Source organism: Coregonus clupeaformis, chromosome 38, assembly GCF_020615455.1.
Source record: "Coregonus clupeaformis isolate EN_2021a chromosome 38, ASM2061545v1, whole genome shotgun sequence".
In the NCBI taxonomy this organism is placed as follows: domain Eukaryota; kingdom Metazoa; phylum Chordata; class Actinopteri; order Salmoniformes; family Salmonidae; genus Coregonus; species Coregonus clupeaformis.
Genome location: NC_059229.1, coordinates 5,934,446 through 5,961,763, shown reverse-complemented (window position 1 = coordinate 5,961,763; position 27,318 = coordinate 5,934,446). Strand labels below are relative to the sequence as shown.

At 43.7% G+C, this 27,318-nt stretch overlaps 2 protein-coding genes across 2 annotated transcripts in view; both read left to right on the top strand.

The window, feature by feature from the left end:
• rbm20 (RNA binding motif protein 20) overlaps positions 1-5,497 on the top strand; it is an 82,664-nt gene extending 77,167 nt beyond the window's left edge. Inside the window, exons 13-16 of the mRNA XM_045211679.1 lie at positions 46-409; positions 564-671; positions 1,654-1,775; positions 3,694-5,497. Coding sequence (XP_045067614.1) covers positions 46-409; positions 564-671; positions 1,654-1,775; positions 3,694-3,762 — 663 coding nt within the window. The 3' untranslated portion in view covers positions 3,763-5,497. The remainder of the gene's footprint in view (positions 1-45; positions 410-563; positions 672-1,653; positions 1,776-3,693) is intronic.
• Positions 5,498-7,396: 1,899 nt separating this feature from the next.
• Positions 7,397-26,263, top strand: pdcd4b (programmed cell death 4b). Its single transcript, XM_041867536.2, has 12 exons — positions 7,397-7,521; positions 8,078-8,182; positions 8,597-8,908; positions 13,156-13,250; positions 13,424-13,537; positions 13,815-14,036; positions 21,008-21,105; positions 21,991-22,105; positions 24,324-24,431; positions 24,671-24,781; positions 25,191-25,330; positions 25,420-26,263. Exons 2-12 carry the CDS (start codon positions 8,140-8,142, stop codon positions 25,478-25,480), a joined length of 1,419 nt encoding a protein of 472 aa, XP_041723470.1. The 5' UTR covers positions 7,397-7,521; positions 8,078-8,139; the 3' UTR covers positions 25,481-26,263.
• The last annotated feature ends 1,055 nt before the right edge of the window (positions 26,264-27,318 follow it).

Below are 27,318 nucleotides of genomic sequence, written 5' to 3'. Positions count from 1 at the left end.
CAGCCACAGTCACAGTCACAGTCACAGTCGCAGCCACAATCACAGCCACAGTCACAGCCACAGCCACAGTCACAGCCACAGTCGCAGCCACAGTCACAGCCACAGTCACAGCCACAGTCACAGCCACAGTCACAGCTACCCATCCCAGTAGCCTCAGAACAGCTCAGTTCAGACCTGAATGATTTCCCCAACCCGGAGTTCAAGGCAGCCCTGGAAGAGACGTGCTCGAACTTGGAAGCTGAAGTACTGAAGAGAGGAGAGCCGAAGCAGGAGCTGACGCTGACCAATCACGTTGGTGCGTGTGAAAGCAGCAAGACCCAGGATGTAATACACAAGATGGAGGACGTGGGGAGGGAAGTACCGGTCATGGAGCCAGACATACAGCAGCACAAGGCTGAGACTCCTAGAGGTACAGAACATTTGCTCTCACTATAAAATAATATGTCCAGTATTTTACTTCCTGCTAAAATAAGCCAGTATCGGGATTCTGAATCGTCATCCATGTTTCCTGTTTACTATTGTACAGATTTTATAGGTAACTAATGTTCACTTCTCTTTCACAGTAATCCAGAATTCAACACATGTCCCATGTCCTATAAACCTGATAGACATAGGGGCTCCCTCACCTTCTAGAGGGCAGAAGGCTATCAGTGAACACAGCATCCCTCTGGGTATGGACCAAATTACTTTTATTTACATAAAGTATTGTTGTTGTTGTTTGTTGTTGTTGTATGCTATCTGCAATGTGACTTTAAGCCGAGTAACAATTGCCCCTTGGCCTTGGGGACAAATAAAGCTTATTGAATATAATATGATTATGAATCAACAACCTGTTATACCGATGCTATCTTTGCCTGGAGTGAAAGAGCGCATGTGGTAGCTTCAGCTGGCCACTTGTTGAGAGCAAGGTGTTAAACGCACCCCTGAGATGTGTGTATTTAGGCCTGGAATGACATAGGCACATGCAACACATGGACTACTGTGCCTTGCATAAGTGTTGGTCAACACTAAAACACTGTATAGACTCAATACTGTAGCTGCTTTCACCATGGGCTATTGTGCTATTTCTATCACATGAGTGCACTATGATGGCCTTTGAGTGTGTGAGTGTGTGTGTGTGTGTGTGTGTGTGTTTCATAGCCAAATGCTGCAGTCATTGATAGCATGGCTGAGATAGATTCACAATTGAGTAGTGTCTAGCTGTGGTGTTGTGTTCTCCCATGAGAGAGACAGTGACAGTACAGCTGATAACTTCCCCTCTGTCACACTGACAACAAGGCAACTGATGAGGGGTGGAGGGGCCATGCACCTGCTGACTTTCATCCTAGCTGCCTTTGAAAATGGGTCTGTTTCAGACCTGGGATTTAGCCCTGTGTGACCTCTCCAGCCAATCAGTTCCATTGGTAACACTACATTACGTTACTCTAGTACCTGTGTAGTAACACTGTAATCACATTTGTAACAACTTTTATTAACAGTTCTAGAGCTACATGGGCTGTGTTCTGATTGGTCTGATGCTGTTCTATGGTCGGGGGGTTCTCTTCTCTAATTGGTCTGCGGCTGTTCTAGGGGTACATGTTCTGTTCTCTGATTGGTATGTCGCTGTTCTAAAGGAGTTTTAGCGGTTTTCTGATTAGTGTGTTGCCGTTCTAGGGGTGGAGTTCATCGTGCCCAGTACGGGGTTCTACTGCAAACTGTGTGGCCTGTTCTACACCAGCGAGGAGACAGCCAAGACCTCTCACTGTCGCAGTACTGTCCACTACAGGAACCTTCAGGTGCAGTAACACATTTACTATTACCATAGGTCATTATGATTGGTTATGAGGAGGAGGAAGAGGGGGGAGGAGGAGGAGGAGGAAGAGGGGAGGAGGATGAAGAGGAGAAGGATGAGGAGGAGGAAGAGGAGGGGGAAGAGGGGAGGAGGATGAAGAGGAGAAGGATGAGGAGGAGGAAGAGGAGGGGAGGATGAAGAGGAGGAGGAGGAAGAGGGGAGGAGGAAGAGGGGAGGACACTACCCCTTGCAGAAGTGTTATGAACATATTTATTAGTTATTACAGGGAAACCTTGTAAGCTTATCACTCAGTGACATCATTGTGAGACCAAAGTTCAGAAAAATGTCTTTAGAGTTGAGTTACAGTTTGGGACGAAGCACAAGATACATACAGAGATCAGTCACTCACTATCCCTATACACACACACACACACACACACACACACACACACACACACACACACACACACACACACACACACACACACACACACACACACACCACACACACACACACACACACACACACACACACACACACACACACACACACACACACACACACACACACACACACACACACACACACACACACACACACACACACACACACACACACACACACACACACACACACACACACACACACACACATACACACACACACACACACACACACACACACACACACACACACACACACACACACACACACACACACACACACACACACACACACACACACACACACACACACACACACACACACACACACACACACACACACACACACACACACACACACACACACACACACACACACACGTCAAAACTGGCAGCACAATCCAAAGCTTTTTTCCCTCTCCACCGTGGGTGGTAGAGAGGGGGGGGAGTCCTACAGTGGGGTGTCAGAAAAGGAGACTTTGGATGAGTGAGTGGAGTAGAGGGTGTTAGTGTGGCCTCCATGGGAGTCTATCCATTACTTTACTTCCTAAAGGCTCCCTTCCAATGGGCCCAGCTGCTCTAGTCCTTCCTGGGGACCTACTTTGTATACAGGCAATGTGTAGACTAACTGGCGGTTAGAAAGCCCTACACTTGTTAGACCCATTGTGCTCTTCAGTTCATTCCCAATAGGCTCTTGGTTCAGCTGGCCAGGGTCCTTCTGTGCGGCTGTGAACAGGCAGTGGAAGGGGCAGCCCTAGACCACAGGAAGGCCCCCTCACAGTGTTGAGTACTGGGAGTTGTATTAGGTTACCTATTAGTGCTCAATGCCCATCCAGGACGGAGACCTCAACACACACGCATGCGAGCAGGCACACACACACGCAAAGCTGCACAGCTGGAAGCAGCCAGAAGGGGAAAAGATTCCTTCACATTTGATGGATAACATTGCGAGGGTAAAAAACCTCAAGAACAGATGCGCTGTCCGTCAAAAGCTGAGGGGTTTTGTGTGTGTGTGTGTGTGTGTGTGTGTGTGTGGGCTCCCTGCTGCTACCCGCTTAGCCGAGAGCTGGTTGGTGATGATGGTTTTTGCCTTTAACAGGACTTGCTGTGAATGTAGACACTAGACAGGTTCATGTCTGTTCAGGAAGCACCTGCCTCTCTCTCAGCACATTCCACTCTCTTAGGTTTCAGTCTCTCTCCTTGACTATTGTGTCAAACAGCAGTAGCTCTGGCTGAGGAGTTTATACAGGGGAATATGCATAAGAAACTCAATATAGATAAATCAGGTCTCCTTATTTTAAAATTCACAGGAAGTCGGATGGAGTTGTAGTGTATGATAGTGGAAAGCGAAATAAAGGTGAAACGTGGATAGCCGTGTTATAGGCTAAGTATTTGAATGCAGTTTAATATCCCACTTAAAGGGGAGCTCTCTACAAGTACGTACACAAAGCTAACTTTATTCTTTCCTCTCTTCACAGAAGTACCTGTCTCAGCTGGCAGAGGACAGTCTACTTGGTGCACTCACTGACCCCTCAGCTACAGAGTGACCTCTGACCTATACTCATCACACGGTACCGTCAAGTTGGTGGGGCGGACGGCGTTGCGTGTGTGCTACAGACTGAGTGATCGGAGCTTGCCAAGGACTACTCAACGAAAGAGACATGAATAAATGACATATCGGATGGAGGTCACACGGTAAAATGAACTGGACCCGGAGAGAAGAGCCATTCTCTGGGAATTGCTTGGACAACAACTCATTGCTGAATACCAAATCAAATCAAATGTTATTGGTCACATGCGCCGAATACAACAGATGTAGACTTTACCGTGAAATGCTTACTTACGAGCCCATTCCCAACAATGCACAGTTAAAAAGTACGAAAAATATTTGCTTAAGAAAATAGTAACACAATAAAATAACAATAACGAGGCTATATACAATATAGCAAAATGTTTGATTTTGTACATAGTTTAAAAATACTGTGAGTGTAGAAAGGTTCCAGTGTTCAGATATTGTGTAGGATATTGCAGTACTACATTTGCCTAAATGAAAACCGGTCACCAAAGATTTGTGTTAAAATATATTTATCTATCTTTCACACTTTGATTTGTTGGCAGTAGAGAAGAAATGTGTTTTGTTATTCATCACAGGAATAAACACAGCCTTCTTTCTAGTAATTATTGTTGAAATCAGACTCTGTGATATAATGAATTGAAACTCATCCATATTAGTATTTGTCATGGTTCTGGTTACATGTTGTTCTATGTAGCTGTTCTCCACATACAATTAAAATCATTTGATTTAACTTTACATTTTTGTCTGTAAAGTGTTAGGGATATTACATAATGCGATTTTAGATGCAAAGTGCCTTGGAACATATCTGTCATTGGTAGATTTAGTAGTTTAGAAGTAATCCTCAGGTTAATTTAATTTGGACGTTACATTTTGAATGTGTATTTCATTACACAGTGTTTTTGTGTATAACTGCAGGATATAAAGGCCTACACTTGTTATACCTACTGTGTCTGTTCATTGAGACAAAATGGAATACGGTTCCAGACAGGGACAAAAACATATCAGTCTGAAAGATATGTAACTTTCAAAATCATCCCCGTATGATGCATTTTGCATTAAATATATCATCCCCATATGATGCATTTTGAATCATATGATGCTGCTTTTTGCATCATAATGATGCCAAATGCATCATACGGGGATGATTTCTGTATTTTTTAAGTTACATATCTTGAAAACTTGAGTGCTGACAAGTAGAAACTTTTTGGAACAACAATCGACTAATGAAACAAATACCAAAATATATTTATTGTGTGGAATTTTCCTTTAAATTGAGGTGCAGTTTTACCAAAGAATCGCCATATGTTTTCTTCAGGGTTTCTTCAATTTTTTGTCCTGTATTTGATTTCATTTAAAAATACTTTGACAAATTTGAGAATTGTGAAATTTGTCACATCAGGTTCAATATTTTGCAAATGTCTAAATAATTTATACAGTGCCTTTAAACTGTATAGAAACTTGAACTGGACCATGTGTGTTATTTAAGAGTTAAATTAAGTGTTAAGAGTTAAATTAAGTGTGATTTTAAGTCAGTATAATATATTGTTGAGGCAGGGTTTGAAACTTGCTCTCTCTCTCTGTTTTCTACACTGTGAATGTTGCTCCAAGTTTTAAGATTGTTTTAAGATTGTGTTTAAGATTTTGTTGAACTTTTCTTATGGTTATTTCCTGATGCAAACATTTGAATAAACATTTTAAGAGAGAAAGCTGTTCGGGTATCCGTGGGGGCAGCTAAGGAGAGGACGACTCATAATAATGGCTGGAATGGAGCAAATGGAATGACATCAAACACATGAAAACCATGTGTTTGATGTATCTGATACCATTCCACCGATTCCGCTCCAGCCATTACCACGAGCCCGTGCTCCCCAATTAAGGTGCCACCAACCTCCTGTGGTGTATGTGTTATTGAAGCTATGCAAACTTGTGTTGCAGTTAGGCACCAATTTTCTCTATTTTCTCCCATTGAATAATGGGATGCAAAATAATTAGTTTAGGTTATTAGACAATTTGGAGAAGCAAAACACAGTATAAGACAACGTGCATAAATAAAATCCTTGAGGATGAGAAAAACGGCTACTTTCATGTGCATGGGGCGTTGTGACTTTCTACTGTTTGAGGGGAGCGCCCCCAGGTGTTAAGGCAGGATATTACACTTGTCAGACCAAACTATAATAATAATAATAATAATAATAATAATAATAATATGCCATTTAGCAGATGCTTTTATCCAAAGCGACTTACAGTCATGTGTGCATACATTTTTACGTATGGGTGGTCCCAGGGATCGAACCCACTACCCTGGCGTTACAAGCGCCATGCTCTACCAATTGAGCTACAGAGGACAAACTAATTGTATAATGATTATTCCTTTCGATAGCACAGACTTTGTCAAGTCAATTGCACTCTTGGACTTTATCATTGACAATACACATTACAGTCAAATAGGAAAAATTATACAATAAACTATCTATCTTTGGACAGTTTCCCAGTAACAAATTGTTATGTATAATCAATTGGACTTTTTTCATTTACAGAACACATTGCTATAAGTTTTGAAATGGGGAAAAGTAGTCTGTCTCTACTCTGTAAGTAGATACAAGGTAAACTGTGTATTACTAAAATATTTATATTGGGACAGTTTCACAGGACTGGTATGTAACAACTGGTTACATACAAGTAACATTAGAAGTGTTTCAGTATGTGAATATGAGACGTTGAAAAAAACTATTTGGGTGGGGTGAGGATAGATGTATAGTTGATTGCACTGGCTGTACATTACGTGTACTGACTCAAACATGCATATTGTACTGTACATGTTGTCCATGTATAGGATGTACAATACAGTAGCCTAAACCAGGGGTTCTTAATGTGGGGGCCGTGTATTTTTTACATAAATGCACTGTAATTTAAACTTCAAAATTGCAAAGTTCTATCTTGGCCTCTTGGCGAAATGTGTAGAATTGCAGGATATTAGCTTTAAAGCTGCAAAACAAAAAAATCTCTCTGCCCCATGACAAAATGTGCAGAATTGCAGGAAATTTGCTTGAAAACTGCTAAATGTCCTCTCCGATGCCAATAGATGGGCCTTTAAAATGTTCCTTCCCAGAGACTTGGTTCGTCTGGCCATGCACTGCCAGTCATAGTAGAACTCCTTGTATGCTATTTATTTTTTATCTCACTCGAGTTGTGTTCTGATTATGAGGGGGTCCCTGATGAATTTGCTATCACAAGGGGTCCCAGGCCCCAAAACGTTTGAGAACCCCTGGCCTACACTATAGTGAACAAAATGTTCTAGCTAGTTTCGGGTCTAAAATTGCACAATTTGGGACTTAGCCTATTTTTGTTGGGTGTCAAATACAACAATGAGAGTTATTTTACCCTTTTTCCAACACAAAAAGGCTTATTATAAGTCGTTAATACAGTAATAGTGTTTTACACAAACGTTTTGTTGCTACTCTGCAACTCCAACGATAGGGGCAGCACTAGATCATTAGGAACTCGACCCTACAGAAAATACGAGAAGCCAGGTCTCATCCGGGATTTTGATTGGTGACCTTTTTACAACACGTCTGCTAGTTCAGCCAATCGGATATCTCAAACACAATTCTATGCCAAAGTGTTGCTGGGTATACAACACAAAAACAACAGCATTTAAACCCACATCAATTTACAGCTTGAACGGCAGACACGTTCAGTCATTTTCCTTTGGACTTTTGACACTCAAGAGGTAGACAGCTAATGCATGATATTATGGAACTGTTTTTCTAAGTCGACGATAAATGATAGCTGGCTTTGTTGTTGTCGTGCATTTTCCCGTCGCTTGGGCTGCAAAGTGACAACAACCGAGCGAGGCAGCCTTCAACTTTGTGATAACGGCTAAACTAATAACGGAGATACAAATTATCACTGAAATATGAATTATATATAGAGTACATCAACTTTAAGCAGTATTTACCTCTTATTGTTTCAATACTTACCTTTTTTCTTTTATCGTGTAATTTCTCGTCAATGATTTCAGCACAACGATGCGGTCATTGTTTTGCCTGCGTAGTTGTGGTGCGTCGTAGCAGCAGGATCTTGCAAAAAGTGATTTGCTTTGCTGCTGTCCAAAAACATTTGTTGACAGATTTGTATTTAGTCTGGAGATTAACGATTATCGGTTATCAATGCATGAATTAGGTCAGGGGGGAGGGATGTGAGGGGGCTTGTCTGGACATGTTGATGTTGTGCCAATGAAATGAATGCACATCAAAATTAATTGAAACGTTATTTTATAATTTCAGGTGTCTGCAGAATTTTTACATTTGAACGCATTTCCGCTGCTCCAAATCCCCGTTTTAAAACAATGGCAACTGACTGCGAGGCATGGCTAAACGCTAACCCCCTTGGTAAGTTATCTTTACCAGTCTGTAGTCTGTCTGGACTTTTGATGCGGAAGTAGCTCAGTGATTACTGGTGATTCTAACTTGCAGTGACTGCTGCTTTTTCTGTAACCACTGATCATGATTTTTATTCTGCTGGCCTTACATTTTATATGGTCAAGCATAACAAATAGTTTATGGTTCAATTATAAATGGAATGATGCATTCATACTACAAAACTTGGGATCTAAACCCTATTCAATTCATAATGCATTGCGAACATCAAATTACCTTATAGTTACCCATAACCTCTGTTATGAAATAGAACATCTGCAAATAGAGTTTGTTCTGGTCAATCAGTCAAACTGCCAATAGAGTTTGTTCTGGTCAAACTGCCATCTTACCTTGTCTCTCACCACCTCCTTCATCCCCCACCAACAGATGCAGACGATCTGAGCGACTCCTTCCTTTCGGGCGAAGAGGAGAATGGCATTATCACCAAAAACATCAAGAACGAAATAAATGGCAACTGGATTTCGGCACCTAACAGTATCCACGAGGCCCGTCTCAAAGCCAAAGCGAAGAGGAGGCTGAGGAAGACTTCTTCTAGAGACTCTGGGAGAGGGGACTCGTTTAGTGATAATGGGGACCCCTCCCGGGGCACCAACGGCACCGTACCCCCCACAAGCCCCAAGAGCAAACTGCTGGACAGGAAGTCACGGGCAGGGAAGGGAAGAGGACTACCAAAGAAAGGTATGGGGAGAAATGTAGATGTTAATAATATATCATGGGCCCCGTGTAGCTCAGTTGGTAGAGCATGGCGCTTGCAATGACAGGGTTGTGGGTTCGTTTCCCACGGGGGGGCAGTATGAAAAATATATGCACTCACTAACTATAAGTCGCTCTGGATAAGAGCGTCTGCTAAATGACTAAAATGTAAATGTTAAAGGGAAGGGAAGAGGACTACCAGAGAAAGGTATGGGGAGATATGTAGATGTTAATAACATATTATGTTAAAGGAAAGGGAAGAGGACTACCAGAGAAAGGTATGGGGAGATATGTAGATGTTAATAACATATCATGTTAAAGGGAAGGGAAGAGGACTACCAGAGAAAGGTATGGGGAGATATGTAGATGTTAATAACATATCATGTTAAAAGGAAGGGAAGAGGACTACCAGAGAAAGGTATGGGGAGGGACTATTTATGTGGTTATGTAATAACGTGTTGTTAACATAGGCCTACTTGTGATCACGTGAAGTCACGGCGAGGGAAGGGAAGACCATAGAAGTCTACCGAAGACTAGTAATGGGACGTTATGTAATAAGGTGTTAACATTGCTAGAATAATGTAATACCAAACAGGCGTAATACTGTTGCTGCATTAATTGATAAGCAACAAGTTAGTCTATTTGTGTTTTGAGCAAAAACATGCTTCAAGGAATAGCCTATCATTGCCTACGGAGTTACAATATGGTGTGTCCTAGTCTTGCGTGACCAGAGATCACACCATATTCTTGTTGGCTGGAATCAAGGCTACACGTGACCTAGTCCCCGAGAGATCTCTCCCTGTCCCTGCCTTTCCAACTGCCAGCCCAGTAGTAAACCAATTATGTAAACAAATGGCAAGGTGAGCCTGATCCGATCACACTCACTTATATTAACACCCCTCTTATGTCCTTTTGGTATCCATCCGCTGAAGGCTTTTTTTTCAATGGCTCTTGGTCTAACAGACTTGGATAACTGAAACAAGATTGAGCATTTGTCCAAAGACATGCAAACTAAGCAATAAAGTAAACTATAGATAGCAAGAGCATGGCGGTTTGTTGTAGATAACATCACCTCACCTTCCCATGACCCCTTGGCCAATATCTCCAACTAGCCTAGCTTGTTTACCAATAACACAAGTGACTCCTTTGAATCTTATAGTTGCATGCGTATTAATCTTCCTTGTGATAAGCTATTTACTACTCTTTAATCACCTTATAAATTTACATTTACGTCATTTAGCAGACTGCTGAAGCGTCATGCATGTAGAACGGGAGAGGAAGCTGCTTCTCAGCAGAGTCAAAGCATGTGTCCCAAATTACACCCTATTCTCTATATAGTGCACAGATCCCTATGGGCCCTGGTCAAAGTATTACACTATATAGGGAGATGTAGTCAGAGCACCTTGCCGTACCCCCAGCTATTTGTCCTCTGGGCCCATATTGACAGTGACGTTCAGAGTAGGAGTGCTGATAAAGGATCAGTTTAGCCTTTTTAGATCATAATGAATATGATTATGTGGAAAGGTGGGAATCAGATCCTAGATCAGCACTCATACTCTGGGACACTTTTTGAATACAGGTCAGGCCCTGGTTAGTTCGGTTCTTATCTGATAAAAAGAAACCGCAGTATCTTTCTTGGCCTTGTTTGATGATGTCAGTCCCCACTGCCAACATAACATCTTGCAGAAGCACAGTACAGTTAGTTATTTTCTGATAGAAATGAACCATAGTATCTTGGCACAGATGTATTTGAGTTATGTAACCAGAGAACTGGGCCATGATGTCAATGTAAATGCCTGGGCTTTTGTCCCAAATGGCACCCTATTCACTATATTAAAGGGAATAGGGTGCCATTTGGAACACAGTCTAGGTCCCGCTGTGGTTTAGGGGCTCCTGTAAAAGTTCAAGTTGTGTAACGTTTTGGAAGCATAACAGAAACTATTCTATGGGTGGAGTCTCGCAGGGCAACAAGGGTAGTAGGTACATGATGTTCCAGAATCAGCCATGGCACAGACAACATTCTAAAGGGGCAGAGCTATATACAGGAGGAATATAACACACACATAGCCTCCACATAACACACACACACATTGGGTGGGACTTATAGGGGAGGGGGGTTAAAACATGTAGGCCTAGACAAGCTGAGCTGCTTTGGAAATGGGTCTCTTCATAAATAGACTGGCAATCTGTTTCTACAGAGCCACCAACAGATGTGGCTTTGTGTAACACTTACTAATGAGGAATTACCCTTTTAAAATATGTGGTTTATGTCAGCAGTTGAGCCTTTAAAGTTAACACCCTCTATAGGACGTGCTATACAGTCCAACACACACTATAGGTATTTTTGTGCTCACCACTTTTTCCTGTCTAGTTATAGGCCCACCATAGTGGTATGGATAAATAAAAGGTCTGTAGGAAATCTGATTTGTTTATATATAATTGATCTATTCCCCTCTATAGTTAGGCCAGTTCCTGTTTGTTGTAATGTTTCATATTGGTTTCCGCGATCAGTAGTATCATTTCCATGATGAGCTCTGTCTGTGACGTCATATGCTCTCTGTGTCTTCCTGGAGAAAATACTTTTGAACTGAAGGTGCTTTTCAGTGTTTCACTTCAGTTGTATTGGAGACATCCTGTCAAAATCACAGACCGTGTGTGTGTGCCTTCCTGTATATTGTACATAGGGTACTGTTGACCTTCCTTCTTTCCTTTGTCAGTACAGTGTTTGTGTGCTGTTCAAATGTAGGCTGCATTGTAATGTAAACCCACTCCAGCTATAGGTGACCACATATAGGCTACTGGTTAGTAGTATGTTTTGAAAGCTCTGGGGTGATGCAGATCTAGGATCAGCTTGCCTTCCCTAAATCCTAACCTTAACCCTTAGTGGGGGAAATGCAAAACTGGCCTGAGACCAATGTGTAGGGACAACTTCACCCTAATCTTTGCAATACCTCAATAGTGGCATTTTTATAACGCACATTGCTGAAGAAAGGAGCATTCTATGTGGCTATTTCTATACTGAACAAAAATATAAACAAACATTTCAACAATTTTACTGAGTTACAGTTCATATAAGGAAATCAGTCAATTGAAATAAATTAATTAGGCCCTAATCTATGGATTTTACATGACTGGGGAGGGGTGCAGCCATAGGTTGGAGGGCCAGGCCCAGCCAATCAGAATGAGTTTTTCCCCACAAAAGGGCTTTATTACAGACAGAAATACTCCTCAGTTTCATCAGCAATCCGGGTGGCTGGTCTCAAGACGATCCCGCAGGTGAAGAAGCCGGCTGTAGAGGTCCTGGGCTGGAGTGGTTACACGTGGTCTGCGGTTGTGAGGCCTGTTGGACGTACTGCCAAATTCTCTAAAACAACATTGGAGGCAGTTTATGTTTACATTCAATTCTCTGGCAACAGCTCTGGTGGACATTCGTGCAGTCAGCTTGCTAATTGCACGTTCCCTCAACTTGAGACGTCTGTGGCATTGTGTTATGTGACAAAACTGCACATTTTAGAGTGGCCTTTTATTGTCCCCAGTACAAGGTGCACCTGTGTAATGATCATGCTGCTTAATCAGCTTCTTGATATGCAACACCTGTCAGGTGGATGGATTATATTGGCATGGGACAAATGCTCACTAACAGGATGTAAGCAAATTTGTACACATTTTTTAGAGAGATATGCTTTTTTGTGCGTATGGAACATTTCTGGGATTTTTTATTTCAGCTCATGAAACATGGGACCAACACTTTACATGTTGCGTTTATATTTTTGTTCAGTATATGTGGATATTTCTATGGTTCCTGTTCTTAAGTTTTGTTTTTGCGTTTTGTACACCAGCTTCAAACAGTTGAAAATACAATATTTTTGGTTATGGAAAAGATACTTCACAGCGGTTTAGATGGTACAATCATTCTCTACACTATCATTATTTGTTTTGTCACATAAACTGAAATTAAGCAAACTATTTATTTAGAATTTTAGCAACCAGGAAATGGCGGAGCGATTTCTGCATATTGCATCTAAAATGTTTTGCCATTTAGCAGACGCTCTTATCCAGTGCGACTTACAGTTAGTGAACAATTATTTTTTTCATACATCTTTAAATCACACTGCCAGATTATGATTTGTACGTTGTTTTTCCACAGATTTAAACTATTTTGCACCATGAAAATGTTGTTTCTGTTTTGAAAACATCACTGGCATTGACCTTGTTCTTTGTCTGTTGGTCAGGTGGCGCGGGGGGCAAAGGGGTGTGGGGCCCACCAGGAGAAGTGTATGACCTGGATGAGGTCGACGTCAAAGACCCCAACTATGACGAAGCTCAGGTATTGGACCATTTATATTGGACCTCTGACCCTCTGAGTTAGGTACAGTACGGTTAGGATGCTGAGTTTTACCTGCTCATGAAAAAACTCAGCCCTTAAGTACACTATACACGTTTTTTGGTATCCAATCTTGATCGGCTTCATTGTTCTGCTTTCTGTTGTGTCCTCTACAGGAGAACTGTGTGTATGAGACGGTGGTCCCTCCGCTGGAGGAAGGTGACTTTGAGAAGACACTCACTCCCATCGTGCAGGAGTACTTTGAACACGGCGACACCAATGAAGTAGCGGTAGGTTAATTTCAACGGTTATTTGAGTTGGCTGTAGTGTTCTGTGTTTAGGGCGCTTTCCATTTCCTAATCACTGGTGGACCTGCTTCTGCCTTTTATTTGATCTGACTGTAGTCTGAGTTAATTCTGAAGGATGTAGCTATGTTCTTCTTCTCTGATGATTTGACCCTATGACCTATGAGCCCACGCCCTCTTCTTGGCCAATACCCTCTCTCTCCCCATGACCAACTCTGTATTCCATCTGACCAACACCCATCCCCCTCTCTCCCCTCCATAGGAGCTCCTGGGTGAACTCAACCTGGGCTCCATGTCTAGCGGGGTGCCCATGCTGGCTGTGAGCCTGGCCCTGGAGGCTAAGGCCAGCCACAGAGAGCTGACGTCCAGGCTGTTGACGGACCTGTGTGGCCGCGTGCTGAGCCGTAAAGACGTGGAGAGCTCCTTTGACAAGTTACTCAGGGAGCTGCCTGACCTGGTGTTGGACACACCTGGAGCCCCTCAGGTAGTGTGTGTGATATCGCACCGTCTAAGAATAGAAGTGTGTGGATGTATCTGTGAAAATGTCTAACCGACCGTGGAGGCCAATGTGTAGGACTGTGTCCTTGTGAATGTTTGAGTGACTTAGCAGGCACACTGCAGTGTGTATACAGTACCTTCGGAAAGTATTCAGACCCCACATTCTGTTACATTACAGCCTTATTCTAAAATGGATTAACGAAAACAAAATCCTCAGCAATCTACAAACAATACCCCATAATGACAATGCGCAAACTGAGCAATCGGGGGAGAAGGGGCTTGGTCAGGGAGGTGACCAAGAACCCGATGGTCACTCTGACAGAGCTCTAGAGTTCCTCTGTGGAGATGGGAGAACCTTCCAGAAGGACAACCATCTCTGCAGCACTCCACCAATCAGGCCTTTATGGTAGAGTGGACAGACAGAAGCCACTCCTCAGTAAAAGGCACATGACAGCCCGCTTGGAGTTTGCCAAAAGGCACCTAAAGACTCTCAGACCATGAGAAACAAGATTCTCTAGTCTGATGAAACCAAGATTGAACTCTTTGGCCTGAATGCCACATCTGGAGGAAACCTGGCACCATCCCTACAGTGAAGCATGGTGGTGGCATAATCATGCGGTGGGGATGTTTTTCAGCGGCAGGGACTGGGAGACTAGTCAGGATCGAGGCAAAGTACAGAGAGATCCTTGATGAAAACCTGCTCCACAGCTCTCAGGACCACAGACTGGGGCGAAGGTTCACCTTCCAACAGGACAACAACCCTAAGCAAACAGCCAAGACAACACAGGAGTGGCTTCGGGACAAGTCTCTGAATGTCCTTGAGTGGCCCAGCCAGAGCCTCTGGAGAGACCTGAAAATAGCTGTGAAGCGACGCTCCCCATCCAACCTGACAGAGCTTGAGAGGATCTGCAGAGAAGAATGGGAGAAACCCCCCAAATACAGGTGTGCCAAGCTTGTAGCGTCATACCCAAGAAGACTCAAGGCTGTAATTGCTGCCAAAGGTGCTTCAACAAAGTACTGAGTAAAGGGTCTGAATACTTATGTAAATGTGTTATTTCCGTTATGTTTTTTATTTTCATACATTTGCACAAAGAAAATCGAAAAACGCGTTTTTGCTTTGTCATTATGGGGTATTGTGTGTAGATTGATGAGGGAAACATTTTTTTAAAATCAATTTTAGAATAAGGCTGTAACCTAACAAAATGTGGAAAAAGTCAGGGAGTCTGAATACTTTCCGAAGGCACTGTATGTTCTGTGTTCTGTTCTGCATGCAAACCGGAGCAGTGTATCTCAGAACGGAACGCATATGTTTTGTTCTGAAATTCCATATGCGTGTCATAAAAGAAGTAAAAGAGATTCACAGTTACTTTAGCCATCTGACAGTTCCTATCGCGACTGTAAACCGTCAGACGCACTGTTCAAACATGGGATTTTTTTGTATTTATTAGGGATCCCCATTAGCTGTTGCCAAGGCAGCAGCTACTCTTCTTGGGGTCCAAACACATTAAGGCACTTACATTACATAAAAAACAAAAGATAAAACATTATTACACCACTACATATCTACAATACAAAATGTATAATACAACAATATTACAATGTATGTGTGTGTAGAGTGCGTGTGCTAGCGCTTGTGTGAGTATGCGTGTCTGTACCTGTGTATCTCTTCACAGTCCCCGCTGTTCCATAAGTTGTATTTTTACCTGTTTTTTTAAAATCTGATTCTACTGCTTGCATCAGTTACCTGATGTGGAATAGAGTTCCATGTAGTCATGGCTCTATGTAATACTGTGCGCCTCCCATAGTCTGTTCTGGACTTTGGGAATTGTGAAGAGACCTCTGGTGGCATGTCTTGTGGGGTATGCATGGGTGTCTGAGCTGTGTGCTGGTAGTTTAAACAGACAGCTCGGTACATTCAGCTTGTCAACACTTCTTACAAAAACAAGTAGTGATGAAGTCAATCTCTCTTCCACTTTGAGCCATGAGAGATTGACATGCATATCATTAATGTTAGCTCCCCGTGTACTTTTAAGGGCCAGCCGTGCTGCCCTGTTCTGAGCCAATTGTAATTTTCCTAAGGCCCTCTTTGTGGCACCTGCCTTGTTGATAGTGTTGTTAAGAAGGCAGAGCAGCGCTTTATTATGGACAGACTTCTCCCCATTTTAGCTACTGTTGTATCAATATGTTTTTACCATGACAGTTTACAATCCAGGGTTACTCAAAGCACCTCAACTTGCTACATTTCCACATTTTTCATTACAAGATTTAGTTGAGGTTTAGGGTTTAGTGAATGATTTGTCCCAAATACAGTGTCACTACTGTGTGGGATGGATGTTGATGTACTGTACCCTGTGTGCATAACAGAGCTGGGTTCAAACAGTATTTGAAATACTTTCAAATACATTTGCTTTAGACTGCCTAGAGTGCCAGGTGGACAGGGGTTGCACTTTCTGTGTGTTCCGTTCCACTGCGCCAGGCAAGCTCAATCAAGCCCAGTTGAAGTATTTCAAAATATTTCAAATAGTCTTTGAACCCAGGTCTGATACTAGCTGTGGTGAAACAGACAGATGGGAATAACACCAGTGGTGGAAAAAGTACCCAATTTTCAGACATGCGTAAAAGTAAAGATACCTTAATAGAAAGTGACTCATGTAAAAGTGAAAGTCACCCAGTAAAATACTACTTGAGTAGAAGTCTAAAAGTATTTGGTTTTAAATATACTTAAGTATCAAAAGTAAATTTGTTTAGTAAGCAAACCCGACGGCACCATAAAAAAATATATACATTTATTTACTGATAGCCAGGGGCACACTCCAACACTCAGACATAATTTACTAATTAAGCATTTGTGTTTAGTGAGTCCACCAGATCAGAGGCAGTATTGATGACCAGGGATGTTCTCTTGATAAGTGTGTGAATTGGACCATTTTCCTGTCCTGCTAAGCATTCAAAATGTAACGAGTACTTTTGGGTGGGAAAATGTATGGAGTTAAAAGTACATTATGTTCTTTAGGAATGTAGTGAAGTAAATATATATAAATAGTAAAGTAAAGATACCCCAAAAACTACTTAAGTAGTGCTTTAAAGTATTTTACTTAAGTAATTTACACAACTGAATAACACTGTGGTACTGTTTACTGTAGATGACTGTCTGTGGTTCAATCTGTGAGAGAGAGAGAGAGAGATGGGGAGTTTCAGCTCTTTTCTTCCCGTCCACACAGAGCAGACATGCGATCTCTCGCCTCATTGTCTCCGCAGCGCCAGGCACAAAATGCTAGCTCAGCGTAGGAGGCTGCTAAAAGGGTTATTCATCATCCCTCCCTCTCTCTCACTTTCTCTCTCTCATTTGTCTGTCCTCCTACTCTCTCTCTCACTTCCCCACAAAGCCACGCTCTCTCTCTGTTCTTCCCCCTGGCTGTGCTGTCTCTCTCTCTCTGTTCTTCCCCCTGGCTGTGCTGTCTCTCTCTCTCTGTTCTTCCCCCTGGCTGTGCTGTCTCTCTCTGTTCTTCCCCTTGGCTGTGCTGTCTCTCTCTCTGTTCTTCCCCCTGGCTGTGCTGTCTCTCTCTCTCTGTTCTTCCCCCTGGCTGTGCTGTCTCTCTCTCTCTGTTCTTCCCCCTGGCTGTGCTGTCTCTCTCTCTTTGTTCTTCCCCCTGGCTGTGCTGTCTCTCTCTCTTGTTCTTCCCCCTGGCTGTGCTGTCTCTCTCTCTCTGTTCTTCCCCCCTGGCTGTGCTGTCTCTCTCTCTCTGTTCTTCCCCCTGGCTGTGCTGTCTCTCTCTCTCTGTTCTTCCCCCTGGCTGTGCTGTCTCTCTCTCTCTGTTCTTCCCCCTGGCTGTGCTGTCTCTCTCTCTCTGTTCTTCCCCCTGGCTGTGCTGTCTCTCTCTCTCTGTTCTTCCCCCTGGCTGTGCTGTCTCTCTCTCTCTGTTCTTCCCCCTGGCTGTGCTGTCTCTCTCTCTCTCTGTTCTTCCCCCTGGCTGTGCTGTCTCTCTCTCTCTCTGTTCTTCCCCCTGGCTGTGCTGTCTCTCTCTCTCTCCTGTTCTTCCCCCTGGCTGTGCTGTCTTCTCTCTCTCTTGTTCTTCCCCCTGGCTGTGCTGTCTCTCTCTCTCTCTGTTCTTCCCCCTGGCTGTGCTGTCTCTCTCTCTCTCTCTGTTCTTCCCCCTGGCTGTGCTGTCTCTCTCTCTCTCTGTTCTTCCCCCTGGCTGTGCTGTCTCTCTCTCTCTCTGTTCTTCCCTCTGGCTGTGCTGTCTCTCTCTCTCTGTTCTTCCCTCTGGCTGTGCCGTCTCTCTCTCTCTGTTCTTCCCCCTGGCTGTGCTGTCTCTCTCTCTCTGTTCTTCCCCCTGGCTGTGCTGTCTCTCTCTCTCTGTTCTTCCCCCTGGCTGTGCTGTCTCTCTCTCTGTTCTTCCCCCTGGCTGTGCTGTCTCTCTCTCTCTGTTCTTCCCCCCTGGCTGTGCTGTCTCTCTCTCTCTGTTCTTCCCCCTGGCTGTGCTGTCTCTCTCTCTGTTCTTCCCCCTGGCTGTGCTGTCTCTCTCTCTCTGTTCTTCCCCCTGGCTGTGCTGTCTCTCTCTCTGTTCTTCCCCCTGGCTGTGCTGTCTCTCTCTCTCTGTTCTTCCCCCTGGCTGTCTCTCTCTCTGTTCTTCCCCCCTGGCTGTGCTGTCTCTCTCTCTCTGTTCTTCCCCCTGGCTGTGCTGTCTCTCTCTCTCTGTTCTTCCCCCTGGCTGTGCTGTCTCTCTCTCTGTTCTTCCCCCTGGCTGTGCTGTCTCTCTCTCTGTTCTTCCCCCTGGCTGTCTCTCTCTCTGTTCTTCCCCCTGGCTGTGCTGTCTCTCTCTCTCTGTTCTTCCCCCTGGCTGTGCTGTCTCTCTCTCTCTGTTCTTCCCCCTGGCTGTGCTGTCTCTCTCTCTCTGTTCTTCCCCCTGGCTGTGCTGTCTCTCTCTCTCTGTTCTTCCCCCTGGCTGTGCTGTCTCTCTCTCTCTGTTCTTCCCCCTGGCTGTGCTGTCTCTCTCTCTCTCTGTTCTTCCCCCTGGCTGTGCTGTCTCTCTCTCTCTCTGTTCTTCCCCCTGGCTGTGCTGTCTCTCTCTCTCTCTCTGTTCTTCCCCCTGGCTGTGCTGTCTCTCTCTCTCTCTGTTCTTCCCCCTGGCTGTGCTGTCTCTCTCTCTCTGTTCTTCCCCCTGGCTGTGCTGTCTCTCTCTCTGTTCTTCCCCCTGGCTGTGCTGTCTCTCTCTCTCTCTGTTCTTCCCCCTGGCTGTGCTGTCTCTCTCTCTCTGTTCTTCCCCCTGGCTGTGCTGTCTCTCTCTCTCTGTTCTTCCCCCTGGCTGTGCTGTCTCTCTCTCTCTGTTCTTCCCCCTGGCTGTGCTGTCTCTCTCTCTGTTCTTCCCCCTGGCTGTGCTGTCTCTCCCTCTGTTCTTCCCCCTGGCTGTGCTGTCTCTCTCTCTCTGTTCTTCCCCCTGGCTGTGCCGTCTCTCTCTCTCTGTTCTTCCCCCTGGCTGTGCTGTCTCTCTCTCTCTGTTCTTCCCCCCTGGCTGTGCTGTCTCTCTCTCTCTGTTCTTCCCCCTGGCTGTGCTGTCTCTCTCTCTCTGTTCTTCCCCCCTGGCTGTGCTGTCTCTCTCTCTCTGTTCTTCCCTCTGGCTGTGCCGTCTCTCTCTCTCTGTTCTTCCCCCTGGCTGTGCTGTCTCTCCCTCTCTGTTCTTCCCCCTGGCTGTGCTGTCTCTCTCTCTCTGTTCTTCCCCCTGGCTGTGCTGTCTCTCTCTCTCTGTTCTTCCCCCTGGCTGTGCTGTCTCTCTCTCTCTGTTCTTCCCCCTGGCTGTGCTGTCTCTCTCTCTGTTCTTCCCCCTGGCTGTGCTGTCTCTCTCTCTCTGTTCTTCCCCCTGGCTGTGCTGTCTCTCTCTCTGTTCTTCCCCCTGGCTGTGCTGTCTCTCCCTCTGTTCTTCCCCCTGGCTGTGCTGTCTCTCTCTCTCTGTTCTTCCCCCTGGCTGTGCTGTCTCTCTCTCTCTGTTCTTCCCCCTGGCTGTGCTGTCTCTCCCTCTCTGTTCTTCCCCCTGGCTGTGCTGTCTCTCTCTCTCTGTTCTTCCCCCTGGCTGTGCTGTCTCTCTCTCTCTGTTCGTCCCCCTGGCTGTGCTGTCTCTCTCTCTGTTCTTCCCCCTGGCTGTGATGTCTCTCTCTCTCTGTTCTTCCCCCTGGCTGTGCTGTCTCTCTCTCTGTTCTTCCCCCTGGCTGTGCTGTCTCTCTCTCTGTTCTTCCCCCTGGCTGTGCTGTCTCTCTCTCTCTGTTCTTCCCCCTGGCTGTGCTGTCTCTCTCTCTGTTCTTCCCCCTGGCTGTGCAGTCTCTCTCTCTTTCCAGACTGGTTCTGGTCAGATGAGTTTAGAGCTCTGTTGTCTGCACAGACACAATGGCTTGTTAGCAACAGGCTTTGTCCAGTCCAGAACAGCAAGGCCAGCTCTTTTTCTCTGGCTCTTTTTTCCCCCCGTCGCTTTCTCTATATCTCTCATCTCTCTGAGTCATGTCAACAAACACTGCCACTGTCACCTCATCCCAAACAACACAAGTTTTTACTCATCCATCTAGCCTCTGGTCTCTCCATTGGCCTACTTTGATGCTAAATGTAGGCGATTTATTGTCTATATTTGCTTATGCAGTAACTCATTATCAAATTAGGTTATAAAATGTGTATTGTACTGTAATAAATGGTTTATGGCTATGCAGTTACGCCTACATGTGTTTGTGATACTTCATTTCCAAATAGATGACATTGAACTCCATGCTGCAGTCAAGATATTTCAGGCCCATGGGCATGCTATTTGGCAACAGTTCAGTCTGCCCTCTTTTTATTTAGATTTCTTTGTTTGCAGAGCTAACTTCCTGTTCTGTAGGTTTGGGTGGACCACAGAGGTTCCAATGATAATAACTGTGTTTCGAGACCAGTGCCCTTCAGTGTGTGTGTGTTAAGTGTTTTATTTTGTCTTTCAGCTCGTCGGCCAATTTATTGCCCGGGCTGTCAAAGACAAGATCCTCTCCAAGAGCTACTTAGACGGCTACAAGGGGAGAGTCGACTGTGTACATGCAAGGTATGTGTTGGCGTCATTATTTGTTAAACACGAAACTCCTTCTCGCATTTCTATGTGGTATGGTCATGGAAATGTTGTCGAGTTGGTTTACTATCTATCTATATATATATATATCTATATCTATATCTATATCTATATCTATATCTATATATATATATATATATATATATATATATATATATGCACAACAGGGCCTGGGAGGCTCACAGGGATACACAATACTCCATCAATGATCCAGTTTTCAACTCAACTGCAAAATTGTTTGCCCCATGGCAAAATGTGTAGAGTTGCTGGAAATTAGCTTTAAAACAGCAAAATGTTCTCTCCGATGCAGAGGGTGGCCTTTAAAATGTTATTTTCCAGGGCCTGAGACTTGGCATGCGATGCAGCAATCATAGTACAACTCCCTGTATGCAATTTTTTATCGCACTCTAAAGTTGGAGTGATGTTCTGATATTGAGGGTGTACCTGATGAATTTGCTATCACAAAAGGGGTCCCCGGCCCCAAAAAGTTTGGGAACCCCTGGATTGTTACGTTAGTGTTTCAGCTTGTAATTTCGTGGGTGTATTCACAGAGAACAATGAGTGAAGCTTTTGGGGGAGTGTCATACATGGTTTACAGAATAGTTGAGTTGGCTTGTTGCTAGGCAGAGTTTATGTAATGAAATACTCCATTCTATGAATGCATTGAGAGAACTATACATCCCTTGAGAGATGGTTTATGGGAGTTTGGAATGAGGGAGAGAGGGTATAAACGGGCAGAAGAATGAATGACTAAGGGAAGGATCATTCCATGAAAGAGGGCGGTAGAGATGGATGATTGAATGAATTATGACAGAAGAGTGTGTCCATACTAACTCCTGGAGTGGGTGTTTTTCCATATAGGGCGGCCTTGGAGCGAGCGGCAGTGCTGTTGAAGATGGGTATGGGCGGCCTGCGCATCCACAACCTCTGGGGAACAGGTGGGGGTCAGAGACCTGTCACCCAGCTCGTCAGAGAGGTGAGACCTGCTCGTTTATACAGTGGGGAGAACAAGTATTTGATACACTGCCGATTTTGCAGGTTTTCCTACTTACAAAGCATGTAGAGGTCTGTAATTTTTATCATAGGTACACTTCAACTGTGAGAGACGGAAGTTCTCACAGACCTGTTAGTTTTTCTTTAAGAAGCCCTCCTGTTCTCCACTCATTACCTGTATTAACTGCACCTGTTTGAACTCGTTACCTGTATAAAAGACATCTGTCCACACACACTCAATCAAACAGACTCCAACCTCTCCACAATGGCCAAGACCAGAGCGCTGTGTAAGGATATCAGGGTTAAAATTGTAGACCTGCACAAGGCTGGGATGGGCTACAGGACAATAGGCAAGCAGCTTAGTGAGAAGGCAACAACTGTTGGCGCAATTATTAGAAAATGGAAGAAGTTCAAGATGACGGTTAATCACTCTCGGTCTGGGGCTCCATGCAAGATCTCACCTCGTGGGGCATCAATAATCATGAGGAAGGTGAGGGATCAGCCCAGAACTACACGGCAGGACCTGGTCAATGACCTGAAGAGAGCTGGGACCACAGTCTCAAAGAAACCCATTAGTAACACACTACGCCATCATGGATTAAAATCCTGCAGCGCACGCAAGGTCCCCCTGCTCAAGCCAGCGCATGTCCAGGCCCGTCTGAAGTTTGCCAATGACCATCTGGATGATCCAGAGGAGGAATGGGAGAAGGTCATGTGGTCTGATGAGACAAAAATATAGCTTTTTGGTCTAAACTCCACTCGCCGTGTTTGGAGGAAGAAGAAGGATGAGTACAACCCCAAGAACACCATCCCAACCGTGAAGCATGGAGGTGGAAAAATCATTCTTTGGGGATGCTTTTCTGCAAAGGGGACAGGACGACTGCACCGTATTGAGGGGAGGATGGAAGGGGCCATGTATCGCGAGATCTTGGCCAACAACCTCCTTCCCTCAGTAAGAGCATTGAAGATGGGTCGTGGCTGGGTCTTCCAGCATGACAACGACCCGAAACACACAGCCAGGGCAACTAAGGAGTGGCTCCATAAGAAGCATCTCAAGGTCCTGGAGTGGCCTAGCCAGTCTCCAGACCTGAACCCAATAGAAAATCTTTGGAGGGAGCTGAAAGTCCGTATTGCCCAGCGACAGCCCCGAAACCTGAAGGATCTGGAGAAGGTCTGTATGGAGGAGTGGGCCAAAATCCCTGCTGCAGTGTGTGCAAACCTGGTCAAGACCTACAGGAAATGTATGATCTCTGTAATTGCAAACAAAGGTTTCTGTACCAAATATTAAGTTCTTCTTTTCTGATGTATCAAATACTTATGTCATGCAATAAAAAGCAAATTAATTACTTTAAACCAAGCTGCTTGCCTATTGTCCTGTAGCCCATCCCAGCCTTGTGCAGGTCTACAATTTTAACCCTGATGTCCTTACACAGCACTCTGGTCTTGGCCATTGTGGAGAGGTTAGAGTCTGTTTGATTGAGTGTGTGTGGACAGGTGTCTTTTATACAGGTAACGAGTTCAAACAGGTGCAGTTAATACAGGTAATGAGTGGAGAACAGGAGGGCTTCTTAAAGAAAAACTAACAGGTCTGTGAGAGCCGGAATTCTTACTGGTTGGTAGGTGATCAAATACTTATGTCATGCAATAAAATGCAAATTAATTACTTAAAAATCATACAATGTGATTTTCTGGATTTTTGTTTTAGATTCCGTCTCTCACAATTGAAGTGTACCTATGATAAAAATTACAGACCTCTACATGCTTTGTAAGTAGGAAAACCTGCAAAATCGGCAGTGTATCAAATACTTGTTCTCCCCACTGTAGATTGAAAGCTGTTTTTCAAGTGTGTGTTCTGTATGCTCTGTCCTCTATGTATGACAGCTATTTAAATCATGTCTGTTCTCCAAATGTAAGTTAATGTAATTTAATTGAGCTTACACTATGGAAGGGTGATGTCATCAAGACCCGCTTTAGAGTTTCACTGATGTCTCCAGTGATCACGATATCGACACATATACATCAGAGTAGCCGTAATGGTCAAGCCACCCTTCACCTGAACATCTCAGCCATTACTGAACTATGGCTTAGTTTAATGTATTCTTCCTATTCCCTATCTGTGAGCAGGCCTTTTGTTGTTATCTATGAACCTCAGGTGTACAATGGGCATACATTGACTTTGGATATCCCCTTTTCTGTATCAGATGACCCTGTTGCTGAAGGAGTATCTCCTGTCTGGAGACAACAAGGAAGCAGAGAGGTGTCTGAGAGAACTGGAGGTACCACACTTCCACCATGAGTTTGTCTATGAGGTAACTTACGGCATCCGCTATCTTGTTTTTCTTTCCACAGTTTTCATGTTCACTTGTTAACTGTAATTATTATCTTATATGAACGTATTACCTGTAGGTGCATTGGAAATGTACTCACTGTTCAATTTACCATGGAGGGTTGTATTGCTTGAGAATATCAAATAAATTGACAAACATACTGAATTTTCCTTAGTTGATTGTAACAAAAGTTATTCATCTTTTCTTCCTATTATCAATAGGCCATAGTCATGGTCCTGGAATCCAAAGGAGAGAGAACGTTCCAAATGGTTCTGCAGCTGCTGAAGTTTCTGTGGGTGTCCTCCGTCATCACTGTGGACCAAATGAGAAGGGTGAGCTTGGGCACAACCTAGTGGTCACATTATACTACTGCAGTGCCAATGGCGCCACCTGGTGTTGAAACGATGTACTGTGGTTTGAGGACCAATGTGTTGTATAATACTTACATTTACATTTTAGTCATTTAGCAGACGCTCTTATCCAGAGCGACTTACAGTTAGTGAGTGCATACATTTTTCATACTGGACCCCTGTGGGAAGCGAACCCACAACCCTGGCGTTGCAAGCGCCATGCTCTACCAACTCAGCTACAGGGGACTACTTTGTACCTAAAAAATCAACCAATCAATTTATCAATCCACTGCATTTTTGTTTACCATTGATTTGATCTATAAAATGTTCCACACTTTGTTTTTTCATTGGAAGTACATTGAAAATGACGTGATAATGATCTTATTTGCAGGGATATGAAAGAGTTTACATGGACATAGCTGAAATCAACATCGACGTCCCCCGTGCGTACTTCATCTTGGAGCAGTTTGTCGACAAGAGTTTCAGTGCGGGTGTCATCGGTGAAAAGCTGAGGGATCGTTGTCCTTGCCGGTAAGTATCTTTTCATTTGCTATTACATACACACACAAATCCATGTTTTATGATTGATGTGGATGTACTGATTTTGTCTATTTTCACAGGGGCCGGAAGAGGTTTGTGAGCGAGGGGGACGGCGGTCGCTTCAAACTGGAAAGCTACTAAGGAGCCATTTTGTGCCAGAGATGTTCTGCAAAACTGAAGCTACTTTTTACTATGATCCATATTTTGTCATAATGGTTGGGTACAAAACTGTTATTGTTTTCCTTAAGTGAAAGAATGTAAAAAAAAAAAAAAAATCGTAAAATGGCGCTTTGTTCTTTAGTTAAAGAAAAGTTAAGACGATACACCACTAAGGTGTTTGAGTATACATGTATAAGCTAAAACCCAGAAAGTGCCAAACCTCAACGAGTCATTCCATGTTGTTTTTATATTTTCTCTTGATTTATTTCACTGCCACTCCCTTGTCTTGTGTTCTAGATTAAAAGCAGTATTTGTACAGGAATTAAAATGGTTTGTGCATAAAGCTTTATAATGAAAAGGGGGCAGATCGTTGGTTCAAAGCAATACCTTCCCTCACCAGCTGCTGTCTGTTTCTAGCCTGGTTTCAAGATCTGTTTGTGCTGTTTTACACAACTTCTACCATAGGAATTTGTGCAAGATGGCACAAACAGATCTGGGTACCAGGCTAGTCTATTTCTATGCTGTGCTTGAGTTTTTTTCTTCTCCCCTTTAAATTACTGACAGATGTCATTACTCAAGGCAATTAATAAAACACATTCAATTAGTTTAAAGCTAAGAGATTGGGATCTGGTTGCGATCATTTCACAACAAAATGGTGTCCAGAATGTTTATTTTTATATTTGGGGAATACTGTTGTGAAGTAATGTACCAAGTCTAATTGTTCCCGGTTTGTCTGAAGTTCAATAAATTGCTATACAAAATGTATGCTATTGTCAATGTATCTGTGTGGGTGGATGAAAGAGGACTTGAGAATCATGGTGTGATCTAAATCTAGTACCGTCATAAAGGGGAAATAAATATAGTTGTTTCATTTGTAGAACTTATTCACAACTAACATCAAGAGAAATTTTACATTTACCTAGACTCCAATTCAACTTTCCTCTCAGAAATAACATTTACAAGGCTAGTATACATTCTCAGCAATCAAAATAATCTATTATGAGAGATTGATGCCAACAGTGATATGTTGCAATATTAGGCTGTGACTAGCGCTGTGGCGGTCACCAAATTGTCAGCCGGTGATTGTCAAGCAAATAACTGTCGGTCTCACGGTAATTGACCGTTAATTAACAAACACATTTAGCATCTCCTGGCTTCCACACACAGCCTACAAGACATTTTTAAAAGTCTAATAAATCCATGTAATATAGACTACACCTTCACAATAAATCCATTATTTATTTTAGACAGTTCTAAAGAAGCATGATATGAAGAAAATATTGTCTATTTCAGAAGAAAATAATAGCATACTCCGAATTGTCCTTATGTTAGGTCCTGATGTGGCTATGCCAAATGGTTGTGGGCTACACTAGTTCATTTAGCAGACAAGATTTGCTTATAATTCCATGGAATTATTTTATAGTATGAAGAATACAATTGAACAAAGCTGAATAAAATAGAAATATTTCCTCCAAACGATGAGAGTGCACACATGCGGCTATTCTGTGTTGAGCGGTTAACAAAGAAATAGGTACTCCTATATGCTTAATTTACATTTACATTTTAGTCATTTAGCAGACGCTCTTATCCATGAGCGACTTACAGTTAGTGAGTGCATACATAATTTTTTATATTTTTCATACTGGCCCCTCATGGGAATCGAACCCACAACCTTGGCGTTGCAAACGCCATGCTCTACCAACTGAGCTACATCCCTGCCAGCCATTCCCTCCCCTACCCTGAACGACGCTGGGCCAATTGTGCGCCGCCCCATGGGTCTCCCGGTCGCGGCCGGCTACGAGCCTGGATTCGAACCAGGA

Excerpts from the sequence above, each read along its gene's own strand:
- pdcd4b (XM_041867536.2), top strand. The coding sequence starts at position 8,140 with ATGGCAACTGACTGCGAGGCATGGCTAAACGCTAACCCCCTTG. Across the intron at positions 8,909-13,155 it reads AAGAGGACTACCAAAGAAAG|GTGGCGCGGGGGGCAAAGGG; the intron begins GTATGGGGAGAA and ends TCTGTTGGTCAG. Across the intron at positions 24,432-24,670 it reads ACCATGAGTTTGTCTATGAG|GCCATAGTCATGGTCCTGGA; the intron begins GTAACTTACGGC and ends TATTATCAATAG.